At 42.0% G+C, this 13588-nt stretch overlaps 1 protein-coding gene across 1 annotated transcript; it reads left to right on the top strand.

Moving 5' to 3' along the window:
- The first annotated feature begins 223 nt into the window (after positions 1-223).
- LOC107779284 (uncharacterized) lies at positions 224-838 on the top strand. The gene has a single exon (XM_016599676.2). It carries the CDS (start codon positions 224-226, stop codon positions 836-838), a length of 615 nt encoding a protein of 204 aa, XP_016455162.2.
- Positions 839-13588: the final 12750 nt, after the last annotated feature.

The raw sequence follows: 13588 nt of genomic DNA on the forward strand, positions 1-13588 counted from the left end.
GTCAGATTGACACAAGGCCATTGCAAATGGAATTGCAAAAGTTTTCCCTGAGTGCTACCACGATATTTGAATATATCATTTAGAGAAGAGTTTAAAGCAAAGAAGAGTGAGAAACACTGTAATAAACTTGTTTCAAAGTGCTGCGAGAGTATACATTCAATCAGAATTTGATGACTTTATGTCCCAAATAGCTGTTGTTGATAAGAAAACAATCGACTATTTAATGGAGGAAACACCAGGAAGATGGGCTCGTTCATATTGTCCAAGATCACGATATGATATGCTAACAACAATCATTGTTGAGTCAATGAATAATGTTTTGAGACGTGCAAGAGAATTGCCACTTTTAACAATGATGGATTACATACAAGAAAAATTGCAAATCTGGTTCTATGAAAGAAGGACAACAGCAGAAGGAATATTCCGTGAAATATCAAACTGGGCAGAAGCAACATTGGAAGACAAAATTAAACCAGCTTTTACATTTAGAGTATTGCCGATTGATAGACTAAAATTCAAAGTCAAAGAAGGGGGTATGGAATTTATTGTTGATTTAGACAAGAGAACATGTGATTGTTCTGAATTTCAGCTAGATGAGATACTCTGTGAACATGCAATTGCTGCAATTGACAGTATATATCAAAAGATATCGGCTTTCTACTCCGCCTATTATACAAGAGAATTTTGGTTGAAAACATATGAAGGGCAAGTAAATTTTGTAGGTGATTCAACAATATGGGTTATACCAGATACTATTAAATCAGAAATCACTAAGCCTCCGGATGCAAAAGTTATGCTAGGAAGAAGACAGAAGAATCGACATGTCTCCTGTACATAATTCAAGAAGGAATCAAGATGTGGTCGTTTCAAAAGATATGGGCATAACAGAACAAATTGCACATATTCAGCAGTAGTTCATCCTTATGCAAAAAAATACAGGAAAAATAATAATTGATTATATACAATAAGGTTACATGCACTCATTCAAAAAACTAATTGTAATCTAGAATAATTTTCTCGGGATTCTTAGTTTGTAAACTAACTGTCTATTTTTTTGTTTCTTAGTTTGAATTCAAAATGACTTGTAATGACCCGGCCGGTCGTTTTGAGAGTTATAGCTTCGATCCCCTATTTACTGCTTTCCTCCTATCTTTTTCTGCTTATATGACTTGCCGGGAGGTTGTTGTTGTGGTTTCAGAGTGAATTGGGACACTTAGTCCCTAAACGGAAGCTTAAGTCTTAGGATTTTTTACCGTAGTCGGAACTATGTGAAGATGACTCTGGAATAGAATTTTGTCGATTTCGTTAGCTCCGTTAGGTGATTCTGGACTTAGGAGCGTGTCCGGACTGTGAATGGAAGTGAAGTTTCAAAGTTCATTAAGTTTGAATTGGAGGGCAATTCGTATTTTTAGCATTGTTTGATGTGATTTTAAGGCTCGACTAAGTTCGTATGGTATTTTAGGACTTGTAGGTATGTTTGGTTGAGGTCGCCTCGGGTTGATTTCAGGTGGTTAACGGATCATTTTGGACTTATGAGAGATTGCAGATTTCTGGTGTTCTTCTGTTATGGTTTCCTTCTTCGCGTTCGTGAAGAGGAACTGGAGGCAGGCGAGATTTTGTGCTTTGCGTTCGCGATGGAGGTCCCGCGTTTGCGAAGCACTGAGGTACTTGGTCTACGTATTCGCTATGGAGGTCCCGCGTTCACGTAGAGGTATTGGCCAACTGGGTCCCCAGGCCCTTTTTGCCTATGCATTCGCAACGTTTGTCCTGCGTTCGCGTGGGGTCGAGCTGAGTGGTCTTCGTGTTCGCAACAAGGGCATCGCATTCACGATGGAGGATTTTGGGCCGATGTAAATTTGTGCTTCGTGAACATGAGGGTATGGCCGCGTTCGCAAAGAAGGAAATGTCTGGGCAGTATTAAAGTTTCCAAAAACGAGGGTTGGCCATTTTTATCAAAATTTGAGATAGGGAGCTCGGATTTGAACGCGATTTTGAGGGATTTTCAGAGACATCGATTGGGTAATGATTTTTCACTTGTTTTGGTTATATACCACTAATCTATCATTAATTCCATCCTTTAATTTTGGATTTGGGTTGAAAATTTGGGAAAAGTGGGAGAAGTTCTTCAACTAAGATTTTGAGTTTTGATTGGGATTTTGATATCGGATTTGGATAATTTTTGTACGAGTGAACTCGTGAGTGAATGGGTGTTCATATTTTGTGGCTTTTACTCGATTCCGAGATGTGGGCCCGAGTCAACTTTTTGGGGCGATTTTCTAATTTCTTGCTTTAGCTTTGATTTTATTAATTAGATTAATTTCTTATAGTTGTATTTATGCTATGTAATTGATTTTGGCTAGATTTGGGCCATTCGGAGTCGGATATTCGTGGAAAAGGCATTGTTACCGATTGTTTAAGCTTGGTTCGAGGTAAGTGGCATGACTAACCTTGTGTGGGGGAAATCCCCTTAGATTTGGTACTGTTGTGATATGTGAGCGCCGTATACGTGAGGTGACGAGTACGTACACGAGCTATTGTCGTATAACCCGATTTATTTTACTGAATAGCAACATGTTTTTCCTTTAATTTGAGTTATACCGTTTAAATGAGTATTAGTCTGTTTTCATTCTTAATTGAGCTATTCCAATATGGGTAGTTATCCTGTTTAGTCTAATATCGCATGTCTACGTGCTTTAACTGCTTATTTGAACTCTGCGAAGCATGCCTAGTTGATTTTTCTTGCTTTTCCTTGTTCTTTATTAGTATAACTATAGAAATCTTGCTGTTAACTGTTGTATTTATCGGTTTGAGCCGTGTGATTACTTTTGAGACTACGAGGCGGTTCCTTGGGAGTTCTCCCTGCACATTTACTTTTGAGACTACGAGGCGGTTCCTCGCGAGTTCTCCCTCTATATTTACTTTTTAGACTACGAGGCGGTTCCTAGAAAGTTCTCCCTACACATTTACTTTTGAGACTACGAGGCGGTACCTCAGGAGTTCTCCCTGTATATTTAATTTTGAGACTACGAGGCGGTACCTCGGGAGTTCTCCCTGTATAATTATTTTGGGACTACGAGATGGTATCTCGGGAGATCCCCTGTTGTTTACCCCTGTATGTTGTACTATTGCCTTGTTGTGTTTCCTTTTGTTAAATTCTAGTCTCTTATTATACTGTATATTCTCCTGCCTTATTTATTATTTACCAGTGAGCCTGACCTGACCTCGTCACTACTCGACCGAGGTTAGTCTTGGTACTTAATGGGTACCGTTGTGATGTACTCATGCTACTCTTCTGCACATGTTTTGTGTGCAGATCTAGGTGCTTCTTATCAGCCCCGCTACTAGCTGAGAGTGCTTGCTGTTGTACAGAGACTTCAAGGTACATCTGCCGCGTCCGCAGACCTCGGAGTCCCACTATATTCTCTCCTATGTCATTTACCTTCCGTATTATTTTTGTTAGACTCTGGTGTATAGAGACACTAGTTTCCTTCTGTAGCTTGTGACTTACGATGTTTCGGGTCTTGGGAAGACTGTGTTTATAGAGTATTGGTTTTTTTTTGTACATGCCGAGCGGCATTGTTACTAGTTACTCAGTTATCCACTGTTGTTAGTTGCCAAGTTTTACTTTCGTTTTTTTATTTTCCGTAATTTGTCAGTCTTACCTAGTCATAGAGACTACGTGTCGTCACGACGTTATACGGAGGGAGGTTGGGTCGTGACATGACCGTAATCTTTGTTTCTTTTATAACAAAATACTTTGCTGCACTTATATAGTAATTTGTTTTTTTCCGAAATCCATATATCTATCAAAAGTAAGTGTATAATCTATAGTATAGCTATATAAAAAGCTTAAACGTATACCTTAAACATTATTGTAACGACCCGGCCGGTCGTTTTGAGAGTTATAGCCCTGTTTCCCCATTCCCGCTTCTTTATGTGTTGTTCAGCAGTGTTGAGTTGTATCGATTGGTAGGTTTAGGTCCGGAGTAGTTTTGGAGTGAAATGAACACTTAGTCTCTTAGTTAGTAAGTTAAGTTAGAAAATTCAACCGGATGTTGACCTATGTGTAAATGATCTTGGATTTAAATTCTGATGGTTCCGTAAGCTCTGTTAGGTGATTTTGGACTTAGGAGTGCGTCCAGAATGTGATTTGGAGGTCCGTCGTAGAATTAGGCTTGAATTGGCGAAATTGGAAATTTGGCGATTTCGGTCGACAGTGGAAAATTTTGATATTGGGTTCGGAATGGAATTCTAGAAGTTGGAGTAGGTTCGTATTGTCATTTGTGATGTGTGTGCAAAATTTGAGGTCATTCGGACGTGGTTTGGTTGGTTTCGGCATCGGTTGCCGAATTTGGAAATTTAGAAGTTCTTAGGCTTGAATCCGAGGGTAATTTGATGATTTGATGTTGTTTTGAGTGATTCGAAGGTTCGACTAAGTTGGAATGTTGATATATGACTTGTTGGTATTTTTGGTTGAGGTACCGAGGGGCTCGGGATGATTTCAGATGTGTATCGGGGAGTTTGGAAGTTGGAAAATGCAGCTAGAGCTGCTGTTCTGGTGTGTCCGCACCTACAGATTGGGAACCGTAGGTGCAAAGAATTGGACGCATCTGCGAGCCCGCAGGTGCGAGGCCTTGAGCGCAGATGCATAGAGGAGGATTTTGGGCTGGCTTCGCAGATGCGAAGAGTAACACGAAGGTGCGCAAGCGCAGGCGCGCGCTTTGGGCTGCAGATGCGGAATATGGGCTCTTTTGTGAGTTCCGCACCTACGATGGAAATTTCCGTAGGTGCGGCTTCGCAGAAGCGGAAAAAGAGGCGCAGGTGCGATTGTGCTGGGCAGAAAAGGCCAAGTTCGTGGTTTTGTCTTCATTTTTCAATTTTTGGATTTGAGAAACTCGGGAGAGAGGCGATTTTTCGAAGGTTTTCAAGGAGTAACGTTGAGGTAAGTGATTCTAACCCATAATGGAAAAAGTTTCGTGAATCTATGGCTTTGTTCATCATTAATCAGTAGGATTTTGGAGTGAAAGTAGGGGGTTAGAGCTTGGAATTTTTAAGAGTTTAATTTAAGGATTTGAGGGACCAAACGATGTCGGATTTTGATGAATTTGGTATGGTTAGACTCATGAGTGAATGAGCTTTCTAGTTTTGTAAATTTTTTCGGATTTCAAGACGTGGGCCCGGGGGCCGGGTTTGAGCCAATTTCGTGTTTTGGTCTAATTTGATAGTTTTTCTTGTGGAATTCATTCCATTAGCGTATATTGATGGTATTGTACTGATTGTGAATAGATTCAGAGAATTTGGAGACCGAGTCCAGAGATGAAGGCATCCCGGAGTAGGATTTTTATGCTGTTAAGGTATGTAACAGTTTTAACTCTGGTTTTGAGGATATAAACCCGGAGAATTTGATATTGTGTGACTATTTGGAGGTGATACCCACGCTAGGTGACGGACGTGTGGGTGTATATCTCGAGGGATTGAGACTTGGTCCGTCCCGTGAGGCCTCATGGCCATTATCTGTGTTTACGTAGTTACTTGTTGTTAAACTTGTCTGCCTTCATGTTAGAGATCATGCTTAGGCTTATTCATGCTCACATTATCTGTACTCAGTCATAGAAATTATTATACATGTTTACCTCAGTCTCTATTATTTGCTAATATGTTGTGATACTTGATGTGAGTTGTGTTCCCTTATTTGTTGATGATGGTGAGGCTAGTGAGCTATATTATTGAGTGAGGCCGAGGGCCTGGTTGTGAGGATATTAATACCATAGCGCGTGAGTTGTCCGCATAGCACGTGAGTTGACCGTGCGGGTCCAGGTATTGATACCATAGCGCGTGAGTTGCCCGCGTATCACGTGAGTTGACCGTGCAGATTCAAGTATTGATATGATGGAACGTGAGTTGTCCGTGCTTAGCGCTTGGGCTTTGGGAGCCCCCCCGGAGTCTGTACACACCCCCAGTGAGCGTAGAGTGTTGAGTGTTTTGAGTATTAAGTGCTGAGTGTGAGTGATGAGTGATGGAGTGACACTGCTGTGAGGTTGTATTTATTTGTGTTGTTGCTGCATTTATCTGTTAAACTTCCTTGTGGCTTTTACTGAGTTATGGAATTACTTGTTTATTTCTGTTTATTTTTAAATTGTGAAAATAAATAATTGGACTATTTTACTTAGCTCGTCACTATTGCTCAGTTCCTTAGTTATTTCTATTACTTGCTAAGGTGGTAGTACTCATACTACACCCTGCACTTTATGTGCAGATCCAGGTGAGTTAGAGCGCGGCGATCGTTGAGTTCAGGCCGGCTATTTGGGGAGATTGCAAGGTAGTTGCTAGCGTCCGCAGGACCTTGTTACCCCTTTTATCATTTCTTCTTTTGGACTGTATTGACTTTTAGAAAGTTTTCATTTCTTAGTTCATAGATTTAGACGTTCATGACTTAGTGACACCCCGATGTTTGGGGCTCGTTTCCGTATTTTTTCTATATTATATTTAGAGTTGATTTAGTTTATGAAAAATTTAAATGTTGAAATATTTTATTAAATTCTTATAATCGGTTTAGTAGTAATATTTTGGGAAGTAGGCTTGCCTTGTAACACGATAGGCGCCATCACGACCATGATTAGATTTTGGGTCATGACAAGTTGGTATCAGAGCCTAGGTTACGTAGGTCTCACGAGTCATGAGCAGGGTTAGTAGAGCCTTGTGGATCGGTACGGAGACGTCTGTACTTATCTTCGAGAGGCTGTAGAACCTTTAGGAAAATTTCACATTCTTGGATTCTTATCGTGCATTCTTTGTATTCTAGTAACTAAACTTATGTATTTCATTCTCTCACAGATGATGAGGACTCGTGCTGAAGGTCAAGAGGGTCAGCCACCAGTTCGGGCAGCGAGAGACCGAGGCCACGGTAGAGGCCGTGGTAGGGGCAGAGGTGCAGCCCGTACAACGGCTGGGGCAGTACCTGCAGATCCACCGGTTGTCCCAGATCAGGACCAGGTTCCAGTTGTTGATGCACAAGCTCAGGCACCACCTGTGCCTATTATGATTCCTGGCCTTTAGGAGGCCCTAGCTCAGATTCTAACAACGTGTACCGGCCTTGCTCAGGCAGTCTCTATTTCGATGGCCGCAGCCACTTCTCAGGCTGGGGAGCCACTCAGACTCCCATCGCTCGCACACCCGAGCAGGTTATTCAGGGACTTCATACATCGGAGGCACCACCAGCCTAGCCGGTTGCAGCTGCATAAGATTATGTGGTTCTTGCTATGCCTGAGGATGATCAGCGTAGGTTGGAGATGTTTGGGAAACTCCAGCCACCACCTTTCAGTGACACAAAGAGAGAGGACGCTCAGGACTTCTTGGACAGGTGTTAGAGAATACTCTGTACTGCTGGCATTCTGGAGACTTGTAGGGTCTCATTCACTACCTTTCAGTTTTCTGGGGCTGCACTCAGATGATGGGAGACTTACGAGAGGCGTAGGCCTGTTGGCGCAGCACCCCTTACTTGGCAGCAGTTCTCCGTTCTCTTTCTGGAGAAGTTTGTACCTGAGTCCCATAGAAAGGAGCTGCACAGGCAGTTTGAGCAGCTTCACCAGGGTGAGATGTCTGTTACACAGTATGAGATGCGGTTCTCCGAGTTAGCTCGTCATGCGGTCTGGTTGGTTCCAACAGACCGAGAGAGGATCAGGAGGTTTATAGATGGCCTCGGTTTTCAGCTTTGTTTACTTATGACAAGGGAGAGAGTATCTGGGGTTACCTTTGATGAGGTTGTCGACATTGCTCGATAGATTGAGATGGTTCGAGGTCAGGAGAGGACTGAGAGGGAGGCTAAGAGGCCTCGTGGTCAGGGTGGTTTTAGTGGTGCTCCTCAGGAAGGTCAGTTTCAGCAGGGCTAGTTTCAGCAGAGTCAGTCGTCATTCAGTACATTGCCAGCGCAGGATTCTCATTATGCCCCGCCCACTCAGGTATCAACGAGTAATTCTTTTGGGCATCAGGAGCAGCAGTTTCATCAGAGGAGGGGTTGTTTCGAGTGCGGGGATTTCGGTCACATTGTGAGATATTGCCCTAGGCTATTGGGTGGGACTCCATAGCGGAGTACTCAGCCAACGGCACCAGCACCAGTTCCTCCACCACCCGCCCAGCCAGCAAGGGGTGGAGTTCAGCTAGCTAGGGGCGGAGCCCAGTCAACTATGGGTCGCCCGAGAGGGGGAGGCAGATAAGGGGGTGGTCAGGCCCATTTCTATGCCCTCCAAGCCAGGCCAAATGCTATTACTTCAGATGTTGTGATTTCAGGTATGTTCTTCTGTTATGTTATAATATATGCTCTCTATAACAACATGTAACGACCCGGCCAGCCGTTCCAAGAGTTATAGCCCTGTTTCCCCATTCTTGCTTCTTTATGTGTTGTTCAGCGGTGTTGAGTTGTATCGAGTTGGTAGGTTTGGGTCCGGAGTAGTTTTGGAGTGAAATGAACACTTAGTCTCTTAGTTAGAAAGTTAAGATAGAAAAGTCAATCGGATGTTGACCTATGTGTAAACGATCTCCGATTTGAATTCTGATGGTTCCATGAACTTTGTTAGGTGATTTTGGACTTAGGAGTGCGTCCGAAATGAGATTTGGAGGTCCGTGGTAGAATTAGGCTTGAATTGGCGAAATTGGAAATTTGGCGATTTCGGTCGACAGTAGAAAATTTTGATATTGGGGTTGGATCGGAATTACAGAAGTTGGAGTAGGTTCGTAGTGTCATTTGTGATGTGTGTGCAAAATTTGAGGTCATTCGAACGTGATTTGGTTGATTTCGGCATTGGTTGCCGAATTTGAAAATTTAGAAGTTCTTAGGCTTGAATCCGAGGTTAATTTGATGATTTGATGTTGTTTTGAGTGATTCGAAGGTTCGACTAAGTTGGTATGTTGATATATGACTTGTTGGTATTTTTGGTTGAGGTCCCGAGGGCTCGGGATGATTTCGGATTAGTATCGGGGAGTTTGGAAGTTGAAAAATGCAGCTGGAGCTGTTGTTCAAGTGTGTCCGCACCTGCGGATTGGGAACCGCAGGTGCAATGATCGCAGGTGCGTTTGGGGAAACCGCAGATACGGAAATGGAAGGCCAAAGCTGGGAATGTAGGTGCGAAGAATTGGCCGCATCTGCGAGCCCGCAGGTGCGAGGCCTTGAGCGCAGATGCCGAGAGGAGGATTTTGGGCTAGCTTCGCAGATGCGAAGAGTAACGCGCAGGTGCGCAAGCGTAGGCACGCGCTTTGGGCCGCAGATCTGGAATATGGGCTCTATAGTGAGTTCCGCACATGTGATGGAAATTTTCGTAGGTGCGGCTTCGCAGAAGCGGAAAAAGAGGCGCAGGTGCGATTGTGCTGGGCAGAAAAGGCCAAGTTCGTGGTTTTGTCTTCATTTTTAAATTTTTGGATTTGAGAAACTCGGGAGAGAGGCGATTTTTTGAAGGTTTTCAAGGAGAAACGTTGAGGTAAGTGATTCTAACCCATAATGGAAAAAGTTTCGTGAATATATGGCTTTGTTCATCATTAATCAGTAGGATTTTGGAGTGAAAGTAGGGGGTTAGAGCTTGGAATTTTTAAGAGTTTAATTTAAGGATTTGAGGGACCAAACGATGTCGGATTTTGATGAATTTGGTATGGTTAGACTCACGAGTGAATGAGCTTTCTAGTTTTGTAAATTTTTTCGGATTTCAAGACGTGGGCCCGGGGGCCGGGTTTGAGCCAATTTCGTGTTTTGGTCTAATTTGATAGTTTTTCTTGTGGAATTCATTCCATTAGCGTATATTGATGGTATTGTACTGATTGTGAATAGATTCAGAGCATTGGGAGACCGAGTCCAGAGATGAAGGCATCCCGGAGTAGGATTTTTATGCTGTTAAGGTATGTAACAGTTTTAACTCTGGCTTTGAGGATATAAACCTGGAGAATTTGATATTGTGTGACTATTTGGAGGTGATACCCACGCTAGGTGACGGACGTGTGGGTGTATACCTCGAGGGATTGAGACTTGGTCCGTCCTGTGAGGCCTCATGGCCATTATCTGTGTTTACGTAGTTACTTGTTGTTAAACTTGTCTGCCTTCATGTTAGAGATCATGCTTAGGCTTATTCATGCTCACATTATTTGTGCTCAGTCATAGAAATTATTATACATGTTTACCTTAGTCTCTATTATTTGCTAATATGTTGTGATACTTGATGTGGGTTGTGTTCCCTTATTTGTTGATGATGGTGAGGCTAGTGAGGTACATTATTGAGTGAGGTTGAGGGCCTGGTTATGAGGATATTAATACCATAGCACGTGAGTTGTCCGCATAGCACGTGAGTTGACCGTACGGGTCCAGGTATTGATACCATAGCGCGTGAGTTGCCCGCGTATCACGTGAGTTGACCGTGCAGATTCAAGTATTGATATGATGGAACGTGAGTTGTCCGTGCTTAGCGCTTGGGCTTTGGGAGCCCCTCCGGAGTCTGTACACACCCCCAGTGAGTGTAGAGTGTTGAGTGTTTTGAGTATTAAGTGTTGAGTGTGAGTGATGAGTGATGGAGTGACACTGCTGTGAGGTTGTATTTATTTGTGTTGTTGCTGCATTTATCTGTTAAACTTCCTTGTGGCATTTACTGAGTTATGGAATTACTTGTTTATTTCTATTTATTTTTAAATTGTGAAAATAAATAATTGGACTGTTTTACTTAGCTCGTCACTATTGCTCAGTTCCTTAGTTATTTCTATTACTTGCTAAGGTGGTTGTACTCATACTACACCCTGCACTTTATGTGCAGATCCAGGTGAGTTAGAGCGCGGCGATCGTTGAGTTCAGGCCGGCTATTTGGGGAGATTGCAAGGTAGCTACTAGCGTCCGCAGGACCTTTTTACCCCTTTTATCATTCCTTCTTTTGGACTATATTGACAGTTAGAAAGTTTTCATTTCTTAGTTCATAGATTTAGACGTTCATGACTTAGTGACACCCCGATGTTTGGGGCTCGTTTCCGTATTTTTTCTATATTATATTTAGAGTTGATTTAGTTTATGAAAAATTTAAATGTTGAAATATTTTATTAAATTCTTATAATCGGTTTAGTAGTAATATTTTGGGAAGTAGGCTTGTCTTGTAACACGATAGGCGCCATCACGACCATGGTTAGATTTTGGGTCGTGACACAATAAGTACACAATTTTAAGAAAATTACACGAATATTAGTATTAAATAATATGATTGTGTAATGAGACGTCTGTACTTATCTTCGAGAGGCTGTAGGACCTTTAGGAAAATTTCACATTCTTGGATTCTTATCGTGCATTCTTTGTATTCTAGTAACCAAACTTATGTATTTCATTCTCTCACAGATGATGAGGACTCGTGCTGACGGTCAAGAGGGTCAGCCACCAGTTCGGGCAGCGAGAGACCGAGGCCACGGTAGAGGCCGTAGTAGGGGCAGAGGTGCAGCCCGTACAGCGGCTGGGGCAGTACCTGCAGATCCACCGGTTGTCCCAGATCAGGACCAGGTTCCAGTTGTTGATGCACAAGCTCAGGCACCACCTATGCCTATTATGATTCCTGGCCTTTAGGAGGCCCTAGCTCAGATTCTAACAACGTGTACCGGCCTTGCTCAGGCAGTCTCTATTTCGACGGCCGCAGCCACTTCTCAGGCTGGGGAGCCACTCAGACTCCCATCGCTCGCACACCCGAGCAGGTTATTCAGGGACTTCATACATCGGAGGCACCACCAGCCTAGCCGGTTGCAGCTGCATAAGATTATGTGGTTCTTGCTATGCCTGAGGATGATAAGCGTAGGTTGGAGAGGTTTGGGAAACTCCAGCCACCACCTTTCAGTGGCACAGAGAGAGAGGACGCTCAGGACTTCTTAGACAGGTGTTAGAGGATACTCTGTACTGCTGGCATTCTGGAGACTTGTAGGGTCTCATTCACTACCTTTCAGTTTTCTGGGGCTGCACTCAGATGATGGGAGACTTACCAGAGGCGTAGGCCTGTTGGCGCAGCACCCCTTACTTGGCAGCAGTTCTCCGTTCTCTTTCTGGAGAAGTTTGTACCTGAGTCCCATAGAAAGGAGCTGCACAGGCAGTTTGAGCAGCTTCACCAGGGTGAGATGTCTGTTACACAGTATGAGATGCGGTTCTCCGAGTTAGCTCGTCATGCGGTCTGGTTGGTTCCAACAGACCGAGAGAGGATCAGGAGGTTTGTAGATGGCCTCGGTTTTCAGCTTTGTTTACTTATGACCAGGGAGGGAGTATCTGGGGTTACCTTTGATGAGGTTGTCGACATTGCTCGATAGATTGAGATGGTTCGAGGTCAGGAGAGGACTTAGAGGGAGGCTAAGAGGCCTCGTGGTCAGGGTGGTATTAGTGGTGCTCCTCAGGAAGGTCAGTTTCAGCAGGGCCAGTTTCAGCAGAGTCAGTCGTCATTCAGTACATTGCCATATACTGGCAATGTACTGGTACTGATTAAATTTTTTGTCTAATACTCAGTTAAATGTACTAGAACTCATCACATAAAATATAGCAGCATGCATAGTTTTCTTTAAATTATACCAAATATAATAGGTACACTATATAGTATACCTTTATAAAAAGCTTAAAGATATATCCCGAACATTATACTGGAACTAATGATATTATATTCATCCAGTATATTATACTCATACAGTATATTATACTAATCTAGTATATTATACAGATCGAGTATATTATACTCATCCAGTATATTATTCTAATCCAGTATATTGTACTATATTAAAATAAACAAAAGCCATAAAATCCAGTATATAAAGGAAGTGAATTTGAAAAAAATAAAAGAAGTTTTGTACACATCCAGGATAAAATACTGGATAATATGATTTAAGATGATAGATCTCCAGCATTATATACAGGAAGCAAAAATTTTGTAGTATTTAATTCCAGCCAATTGTTATGGATACAACTTCTGCATTATTTTACCCTTCTCAATTATAATATACTGGCTTATATCACTTCATAAGTAGCATTTCCAGCATAATATACAGGAACCAAACAAAATAAGAAACTCTAGCTAATTATACTATAATAACATCAACAAAAATTATAAATCCAAATTATTATCCATAAAAACACACCATATAAAATATAAACTCCAATCCGTTAATCTTTATTTCAATCAATAAATCGCTTCAAATCCAGCAAAAAAAAACCGGATTGTACACATCCAGGATAAAATGCTGGAGAATATCCTTTCAGATGATATACCTCCAACATAATATACAGGAAGCAAAATTTTAAGGTCTTTAATTCCAGCCAATTGTTATGGATACAACTTCTGCATTGTTTTACCCTTCTCAATTATAATATACTGGCTTATAGCGCTTCATAAGTAGCATTTCCAGCATAATATACAGGAACCAAACAAAATAACAGCTCCAGCTAATTATACTAGAATAGCATCAATAAAGATTGTGTAATCCAACTCATTATACATAAAAACACACCATAAAAACTATAAACTCCAATCCACATTATACATAAAAATATAAAAATGAAAACACAAACACATGCTAAAAATATATATTCCAGTATATTAATCTGCATTTCAAT

This window comes from Nicotiana tabacum, chromosome 9 (assembly GCF_000715075.1).
Source record: "Nicotiana tabacum cultivar K326 chromosome 9, ASM71507v2, whole genome shotgun sequence".
Classification (NCBI taxonomy): domain Eukaryota; kingdom Viridiplantae; phylum Streptophyta; class Magnoliopsida; order Solanales; family Solanaceae; genus Nicotiana; species Nicotiana tabacum.